At 31.6% G+C, this 10,305-nt stretch overlaps 1 protein-coding gene across 1 annotated transcript in view; it reads right to left on the bottom strand.

The window, feature by feature from the left end:
* Positions 1-1,775: 1,775 nt before the first annotated feature.
* The window catches only part of LOC108365395 (serine-rich adhesin for platelets-like), a 39,894-nt gene continuing 31,364 nt past the window's right edge, over positions 1,776-10,305 (bottom strand). The window contains exon 2 of the mRNA XM_017619402.1: positions 1,776-1,906. Coding sequence (XP_017474891.1) covers positions 1,791-1,906 — 116 coding nt within the window. The 3' untranslated portion in view covers positions 1,776-1,790. The remainder of the gene's footprint in view (positions 1,907-10,305) is intronic.

Below are 10,305 nucleotides of genomic sequence, written 5' to 3'. Positions count from 1 at the left end.
TTGCAACAATTCTTTACCAAGAAATACGTTTATGACAAAATTTTGGAAAATGGGCGTAGCACCGCCCACTTGTGATCACATATATGTATCTCGCTAACCGTTCTAGCAATTTGTACCAAGCTCGGTATGGTTATTGTGCTTGCCACATAAAAGCAAACCGTTGAAAATTGTTGAAATCGGACTAAAATTGAGGCCGCTTTTCATATAACGGTAAATTTCAGATATGCTTGAAACTGCAATATTTCGAAATTTAAGGACGCTAATTTACTTAAAATGTATACACCCCGGCTTATCATGTAGCGGTAGCTATGGGAAAGGTGGAAAACATATATTTAATACTTGCGCCGGGTATTTAATGTTCGGCTCCGCCCGAACTTAGACTTTCTTACTTGTTTTTTTTTTTTCAATTTATTCATAACCGATTTTATAAAATTTGTTTGCTGTGTTAACTTTTTTTCTATTTGGATTTTAATTTAATTTTTTTATAATTTTATAAAACTATCATTAGCTGTTTTGCTTTGGGTTTGTTTCTTTGAAAATTTTTTAGCAAATTTAAAAAGTTTTCATTTTATTTTTTATTTCAAAACTCTTGTAATTGTTTTTATTTTGTTGTTTTGAAAGGTTTCGTTTTTTTTTTAATATTTAAAATTAAAAAATTTATTATTTCGAAGTTTTATTATATTTAACTTAGTTTACTTTTTGATAATTTTTTAGGTAAATTTTTTTTTAATAATTTCTATTTATTTTGTAATTTCTTCCTTTTGTCTTTGAATTTTTTTTTGTAAATTTTTTTTTTAATTTTTCCCATTTTTTGGTTTTATAATTTTAAATTTCTCCTTATTTATTTATTTGACTATATCTTACTTATGTATTAAATTTCTTATATTCTTTTCAATTACTTTTCGATTTTTTTTTTAAATTTGTATATTTATCTTAAAATGTTTTTTTAATAATTTTTTATTTTTTATTTCTTTTTAAATATTTTATATCTACTTTCTCTTTTTTATCCGTTACTTTTGTGTATCTTTTTTCAAGTTGTTTGCTTTTTTGATATTATATTTGTAGATTTGTAGCAGATTTTTGAAATTATTTTTAAATTTTTTCTTGTTTCTTTATTTATATAGTTTAGCACTTATAGTGTAGCACTTTAGCGCACTGTTATTAGTTTCGTTGTACCACATTTTCTTATATTCATTACTTACGCCTGCCCAGATCAATCAACGTACGACCGTGAAATGTTACATATGACTTTTAGATTGTTAAGCTCGATTCTCCCACAAATTTCCGTTTCTTTTTTCCGTTTTTTCGTAGCTCAATGTAATTTGATCGACTGATTTGAAAACACAGCTTTAAAAGTAATTATTATGGAATATTTGTTGCTTATTAACCGCAGCACAGGAAATTTGAGATTACGTTATTATTTTCTGCAGATATTGGCTTTCATTGTAAAGATGTTTTAATCATACCAAATCTAACTACTGTGGAAATAAGAGCAATAAACAAATGGCTGAGTGAAAATATGCAGCACTAGATATGGTAGCCTTGAAAGAATTGAAAAATATATGTTGCTGAATAATGGGTAACATTTTCATGCTTGAAAAACAGTATACATAGATTCAATTCAACTAAATCAAAATAATCAAGGTAATACCTAGTACATCCAATGTGCCATTATTTGCAATACATATTTTGCTGTTGCATTAGTTGCTTTTCTTGGTTTCAAGTGAATGAATAATCTTAGAGCGGGCATGCAACCTAACTCGCTCTGTCATCGGGACCCGATTATTTTTTTAGGGAATATAATTGTGTAGTAAGAATCGCCCCCAGGTACAAAAATATGTTACGAATATATGTAAGTACTTACGAATGTTTTTAAAGCTTCTATGAGTAGTGTTGGTAAGCTTACCTGTAATGAAAAGAGAAAAGTATGATTTAGTAAAATATTTTTCATTGTTTTAAAAGATATAATAAAAATAGAAAATATATAAAATTTATTACAACATTAAACTAGAGGCATAAATCAGCATGTTTTTTCACAAGTGATTCCGCGTAACCCTCTTCTCTTAAATTAAGGTATTCAAATTTCCTACGAAAATGTGCTCGCTAAATTTTACTAAAAGTGAGTTTTCACTTGCCTTGAAATGCTCAACTTCTATCAATAATTTCAATTTGAAATTGTAACTGTTAACACGATTGAATTACGTTTGAGAATTTCGGTGTAAGATTACCAATAAATTTTTATCAATCATGAATTTTCCTTAAAGGTATTCATAAATCACTACCTACTTTTTCAAAAGCGATTCAACCTAACCTTCATTAAATGTTCCACGAAAAAATTATACCTAAATTTTACTAAGGGTGTGTTTCCACTGTCACCAAATCGCTCAATCTGGGTCATCAATTTCAATTGCGACGAATTATTTCAATTTTAATACCAGTGCCAATACCAAAATTAAAGCTAGTAATAGCTTTTTGTTTTGTACTACTTCGTTTTTCTTATTTACCCGTCACGTATTCTCGTCATCATTCACAATTAGGAAATTTAAAAGTCACATTCACGAAGTTTAGGGATTTTCTTTTTTTTGTGAATGTCATACAAATTACGACTTCTAGGCACACAATTTTAGTTGATTTTTCTTTCTATAACCAAATTGAGTACCGAGTCGGGAATTCAACTGGAATCATGGCAAACTTAGGCAATCTGGTGCACGTGAAAACTCGCCATTATTTTCTCTGATTACAAAAATTACCTTGAAAGGATAGTTTCACCATATTTTCCTCCAAGCGAAATTTTTCAGTTTCCAAATTTATCTAGTTGCTTTGTTCAGAATGTCTGAGGCCTTAATTTTTGTGAACATACCAAGTAACAAAAAATAGGTCTTCGGCACTTTTAGTTGGAAAATCCGAAAGCATTAGTATATTAATTACAAAGGTGGATATGTATTTCTATTTTGTTTTTGCGCTTTGAACTGAATATACTGTCTTTGAAAAAAAAAAAATAACGCGGTGTTTTGTTTGAGGTATAGTATTTCATGAAAACTATATACATAGATTTTTCACAAAAAAAGGAGAACATTTAGCACACTTTAGAAAAAAACTGGCAATGAGTTGACTGGTATTCCGCATGAATGCTAACGTTCGAAGTTAGTTTGCCTAGGGCTCCAAACTTGCTGACTTTACTGCATCATCCCATCTAAAAATATCTAACGCGTGCCCCTGTATAACAAGAATATGGAAATATTCCGATTTATGAAAATAACGTGCCTAAAAAGCGTGACAATCCATGAAGAAACATTAGAGACAAAACCAAAATTTAAAAAGAAAGAACACGCCCTCAAAACACTCATTTCTCTTGTATCCATCCATTCTAATCCCAACAAATGCACTGTTTGTCTGTGGAAATAGAAAACGCTGAGTGATAAACCAAATACAACAAAGAACTGAACTGGAAACCAGAAACACAATTTGTCTTAGAACCAAAGCAAGAATAATGACATGCAAGCGCACTTTAAAAAAATTAAAAAAAATATATTCACAGGAAATGACAGGCATACAAATGATTTCCAAATGTTGTCGGCAGTGGTGGCAGAGCTTATGGCGGCTTCATTTACAAGCGACAGAACATCGAGTGAAATTATAAATGCCTACCAGTATGTACAGCGCTGAGCGGCAAAGCTGACGGTCATGCAAATTATTTACGGAGCACATCGCCGTTGTGAGCGTAGCAGCGGCGCTGGTAAGCTCCTAACAACAACAAGTAAGTATACACTCGTGAGCAATTATTTCCTAAATACAGTATACTATTTGATTATTTTCTTTGTACTTTCAGCTTTCAATTTTTGGTAAACATGCAGAAGCAACACGCCAATCATCGCTGCCAACAGAAGTCAGCAGCAGAAGAACAAACAACCAGCAGATTGGAGCACAAGCAGGCGTTAAACCGAAAAACAAACGTTAACATGCTCGCACGTTCGTCGTTGCTATGTGCGGCTGTTGTAAACCAAATATTTCACAAAACTCCCAATAATTACAAGCAACAAATTTTTTCTGCTGTCGGAACGAAATCGAAGCATGGGAGCTGAAAATAAAAGAAATAAAAAGAAAAAAATTTACAAAAACACGAAATCATACGAGTAAATAAATAAATAAAACGCGGCCGCTTCGCAACTCTTCTTCTTTTGCTGCCTGCGTACGTGTTGTATTGACACAGTTAGCCGCCAATGAGTCGCATTTGCCAGCCATGCGATGGATGCCTTCTTTCATGCTGAAGAAACTGTTTTTTTCGTTATTCACATGGCTTTCTTTCGCTGCTTCTGCATGCAAAACATGCGAAGGTGGCTGGCTGCCTTTTACAAACTTCTGGCCATAGGTAAATTACCAGCATGCCGAAGATGGCGCTGCTAAGTGGAGCTGTGTCCAAATTTTTTGACGTTACTAGCCCGAGTTGCTAAGTTTGGTGTATCTCTTTAATTGCAAACAGTTTATGACAGGCGTGTAGATTTTCTATTATGTGACTAATTATAAAAATTTGACCATATAAAAAGTGTTATGAATGTTTAGTTAGCAAGCTTTCTATGTATCAGCACTCGTATAAGGTGATGGGATTTTTTTTTTTATGTTTTCCAAGCTTTTATGGGAGCGTTTACGTCATAGGGAACTGTTATGAGCTAATTACGTACATACGCTGTATTGGTGTGGGGTTTTATGGAGTATGTGGCATGCTTTTGCCGAAAAGTTTAAAGCATTTAAAAAAGAGGAGATAAATCTTAAAACTATAGGCATTTTTTAGGAGAATTGCACTACATTCTTTTCTCATGTTTCAACTTGTTCGGATCGTGGAGATAGAGTGGTCAAACGGTATTTTTTTAATCTTTCTTTTTCTGCCTTTGGCTTGCACCAAAAAATTTAACAGAGAGCGAGAAATAAAATGGCAGAACGTCTTCGTATTCATCTTACAGAGAAAACAGTTCGATTCCACGATTTTTGGTGCTACGTTATAACAACGAACCGTAGAATCCACACCAAGGATCATCACCTCACAGTCCACTCGAGCTCCTGTCGAATGGAGAACAACGTACTATTACAACAATACAGCAAATGGATTGAACTACAGGGTAGCTACAAAGAATAGCGAGACTTTCAGAAGCGTTTCCGTCCAGAGCAGAATCCAGTGGGCGATAGTGAAATTTTCTTTAAACAAGTGGAAATGATTAGTACATTGTAGATTAGCATTGCAGTCCATTGATCCCACAACTTGCGACGTGATTTTGACCTACGTGGAACATTTTTTTGTAGCACGCATTTCTTGACTATTTTTTATCCAGAATTTGGGAAAAGTTCATTCTTTTAACCTAGTGTTTCCAAAGGAGCTCCTAAAGTATATTAAATAGTATAGAGCACTAAAGCTAATGGAATGATCAACAGCCACAATACAAAAGTGTTATGAAAATTTTATAAAACCAGACGAAGAGGAGATTAACAAACATTTTAGCAATATCATGCCCAAGCTCTTGCTTGGGAACGGTTGCAAAGAGCGTCTCAAACTTAGTGAAACCAATTAACTTCAAACACGCGGCAAAAATGGGTGAAATAAAAGCAACCGGCCTAAATGAAAATAACTTGTTTTTAGGTACAAATTAATGAGCTTGATCTCTATTCAACAAAAACTCAATCTGAGCTTAAGCTCACTTTTGATGTATTTATGATGCCCAAGCTCTCAAGTAAGGTCTCAAGCTCGTTATGTCCACTGATACAAATAAAAAAAAATTAAAGACCATGCTGAATTCAACAAAACTGCGTTAAGACTTCTTACCAGCATCATCACTGTGCACCCTTATATTTTAAAATTTCTCTTTGAGAAGTTCCCAAGACGAGGTAAGAATGCGGAGGAATCTACTGACCACTTTCAGTGGCTTTAAATTTCTTGAGGACTTAAAAAAATCTCCATAGAGCTTCCGAAAGTTTTCTGGTCAGAAGCCCACAGTAAGTCGAGGATTCTGCCAGGGCAAAAGTAGCTCCATATATCTTCTCATCAGATCTTGTGCAAGTATCTACTATACATACTTTTCTGAATTTCGTGCAACAAAAATAAAGAAACACTTTTTGATTAGTTCAATAAAATTGAAAGTGGCCTTGTGCAACCGCGGGCGATACATTTTTTCTATTAAAATATTTTCTTCACAAACTGTATTAAAATTTGACAAACATTTTTGCATTAATTTTGCTAATTTGCTAGTGAAAATTTTATTCGCGAAATTTTTGGGTGAACATAATAAAAACTATTTGAATGCAAATTAGCAACCAAAATAAAATTGAAAAATTAAAATTGACGAAACGACCAAGACTTGCCTCGTATGCGAGCTGATTAATTTTACGCTTGGCAAATCAAATGAATGCTGAGAAAGTGACAATAAAAAGAAAACAAGAAAGTGGAACCGAAATTGGTTGGTGTCAGGGAGAAGATCAATTTTGCAGACAAGGTAAAAATGCGGAATAAAAGAAGCAAAAATTAGCATAATCTATAATGAGAAAAAAACTATAGTATATATAAAAAAATATAAATATTAAAAAAATTAATAACAGACTTATGGAAAACCGGGTGTGGTTAAATAAGGGGGAGAAAAATAAAATGTAGGGAATAAAATTAAAAAAAGAAAAAATTATAAAAAACATGCAAAGAAAACGCAGTTTAATTATACTGAAAAACTAGTTTAATAAAAAAATCCGAAATAAACAACAAAGTTTGAAGAAAAATTAAGGAAGCCAAAAATAAAGTAAATAAAATAGTAAAAAGTTAAAAAAACAAAATAAAAAATAAGCTAACAAAAAGATATAGTAAGTAAACGAAAGAAAAATAGATGTATGTATGTACATATGTATGAACGTAAATGTGTACTATAAAATAAAATAAAAAATAATAAGCATAACAATAAATAACAAACAAGGTAAAAATAAGACAGATTTAAATTATTTCGGATAATTGAGAATTTAAAATAAAACAAAAAAATAGTAAGTTGAAAAAATTAAAATTAAATAAGTTAAAAATATAAAAGTAAAATAAAATATAAAAAAAATAAAATAAAATAAAATAAAATAAAATAAAATAAAATAAAATAAAATAAAATAAAATAACATGAAATTAAATGAAATCCAATCAAATAAAATATAAAATAAATAAAATATAAAATAAAATTGAAAAAGGGGCACTATAATTAAAAAATTAAAAATTAGTAATAAAATTGAGATAAGATAAAATGCGTAGTAATAGAAATAAAATTAAACAGAAATTAAAAAAATACATAATAACTAATAAATGGGAAAAAATTAAAAAATAATAATTTCTTAAAAAAATTAAATTTAGAAAAACAATTTAAAAATAATACAGTAAAATAAAAAATCATTACAAAAAAATTTATAAAATAAAATATGAATTCGCATTCGTTTTTATTTGCCGATATTTGATCAGCTCGATCAAAAATATCCAGTTGTTCCTAAGGATGACTTCAGACTTAAGTCGGATTATCGGCAAATAGAAACAAATGTAAAATCAAAAACTGTGTTTTGGAAAAGAATATGATAAAAATTAACTGTAATATAATAAAGTAACTAAAAGAATAAAGTAAAATACATTCAAAGTTAATTAATTTGAATGCAAACTGATTTTTATAATTTGGGTATACTTTTTTATGGCCCATCCCTTTATCTTCTGGTACTTACAAACGTCGCACCAAAATGAGAATACCATTTCATGTTCATAAAAGGTATAAAAACTATAAACTAAAAATTATGCAATTAAAAAGCATTGATAAGAGCCATCCTAATCTCAAATATTTATAAAATTTTCAGTGCCACACATTATTGAAAAGCTAATGAAGTAATAAAATGTAATAAACACAAAGTAAAAACAAAAACAAAATATTTTATTGCTGATAATAATGCCATCACCACAAATATTTTATGTATGTATTTACAGCAGCAATATGAAATGCATGCCAACCATGCCGGTCAGTAAAAATACTTCGACTGTAGAGAACATTTACATACATACATGTGTACATAAATATCAACCAACTAAACAAATGTATTTACATATGAACACAGATGCATATGTATTTAATAATACTTACCAGCATATATATTCATTCATACATACATACTTACATATATGTGTATGCATAGATGCTATACAATTAGTTGCCAATGGCTGCGCTCCAACGCCGCAAGTTTACATGGCATAATCGTTTTCAAATATACCAAAAAACCATAAATTCCAGTAAAAATAAATTTATGTATTTCGAAAGCCACTGTCACTTGACACATAAATTTTCAGCGTCAAGCAGTTGTTAGTCATTGGCAGCCAATGTTGAAGAAAGAATATTCAAATGAACACGTACTTACATATGTGTGTACGTAGAAAAAAGACTGGGAAAATGAAAATAAAATACAAAAATTTTTAAAACAAAAAAAGTTTAAGAAGAGAAGATTATGAAGCAATGCGTTAAAGTGGCGATGAATGGCTTTTTAGATGGAATTTATGCGTATTTTAATGCCATTGCTTGTACAACAGATTAATAATATACGGCTGTAAGTGGATTTGGGTTTGAAAAATTATTTAAAAAAACATTTAAAAATTATTTAAAAAAAAATATAAAAAAAAATATTTTAACAAAATGTTAAAAATTAGTCAAAGCAGTCANTGTTTTGTTTGAGGTATAGTATTTCATGAAAACTATATACATAGATTTTTCACAAAAAAAGGAGAACATTTAGCACACTTTAGAAAAAAACTGGCAATGAGTTGACTGGTATTCCGCATGAATGCTAACGTTCGAAGTTAGTTTGCCTAGGGCTCCAAACTTGCTGACTTTACTGCATCATCCCATCTAAAAATATCTAACGCGTGCCCCTGTATAACAAGAATATGGAAATATTCCGATTTATGAAAATAACGTGCCTAAAAAGCGTGACAATCCATGAAGAAACATTAGAGACAAAACCAAAATTTAAAAAGAAAGAACACGCCCTCAAAACACTCATTTCTCTTGTATCCATCCATTCTAATCCCAACAAATGCACTGTTTGTCTGTGGAAATAGAAAACGCTGAGTGATAAACCAAATACAACAAAGAACTGAACTGGAAACCAGAAACACAATTTGTCTTAGAACCAAAGCAAGAATAATGACATGCAAGCGCACTTTAAAAAAATTAAAAAAAATATATTCACAGGAAATGACAGGCATACAAATGATTTCCAAATGTTGTCGGCAGTGGTGGCAGAGCTTATGGCGGCTTCATTTACAAGCGACAGAACATCGAGTGAAATTATAAATGCCTACCAGTATGTACAGCGCTGAGCGGCAAAGCTGACGGTCATGCAAATTATTTACGGAGCACATCGCCGTTGTGAGCGTAGCAGCGGCGCTGGTAAGCTCCTAACAACAACAAGTAAGTATACACTCGTGAGCAATTATTTCCTAAATACAGTATACTATTTGATTATTTTCTTTGTACTTTCAGCTTTCAATTTTTGGTAAACATGCAGAAGCAACACGCCAATCATCGCTGCCAACAGAAGTCAGCAGCAGAAGAACAAACAACCAGCAGATTGGAGCACAAGCAGGCGTTAAACCGAAAAACAAACGTTAACATGCTCGCACGTTCGTCGTTGCTATGTGCGGCTGTTGTAAACCAAATATTTCACAAAACTCCCAATAATTACAAGCAACAAATTTTTTCTGCTGTCGGAACGAAATCGAAGCATGGGAGCTGAAAATAAAAGAAATAAAAAGAAAAAAATTTACAAAAACACGAAATCATACGAGTAAATAAATAAATAAAACGCGGCCGCTTCGCAACTCTTCTTCTTTTGCTGCCTGCGTACGTGTTGTATTGACACAGTTAGCCGCCAATGAGTCGCATTTGCCAGCCATGCGATGGATGCCTTCTTTCATGCTGAAGAAACTGTTTTTTTCGTTATTCACATGGCTTTCTTTCGCTGCTTCTGCATGCAAAACATGCGAAGGTGGCTGGCTGCCTTTTACAAACTTCTGGCCATAGGTAAATTACCAGCATGCCGAAGATGGCGCTGCTAAGTGGAGCTGTGTCCAAATTTTTTGACGTTACTAGCCCGAGTTGCTAAGTTTGGTGTATCTCTTTAATTGCAAACAGTTTATGACAGGCGTGTAGATTTTCTATTATGTGACTAATTATAAAAATTTGACCATATAAAAAGTGTTATGAATGTTTAGTTAGCAAGCTTTCTATGTATCAGCACTCGTATAAGGTGATGGGATTTTTTTTTTTT

This window comes from Rhagoletis zephyria, unplaced genomic scaffold (assembly GCF_001687245.7).
Source record: "Rhagoletis zephyria isolate East Lansing unplaced genomic scaffold, Rhagoletis_zephyria_1.1 Rzeph_scaffold_01861, whole genome shotgun sequence".
In the NCBI taxonomy this organism is placed as follows: Eukaryota; Metazoa; Arthropoda; class Insecta; order Diptera; family Tephritidae; genus Rhagoletis; species Rhagoletis zephyria.
The sequence above is the reverse complement of the archived record's forward strand: the minus strand, read 5'-3'. Positions and strand labels throughout refer to the sequence as shown.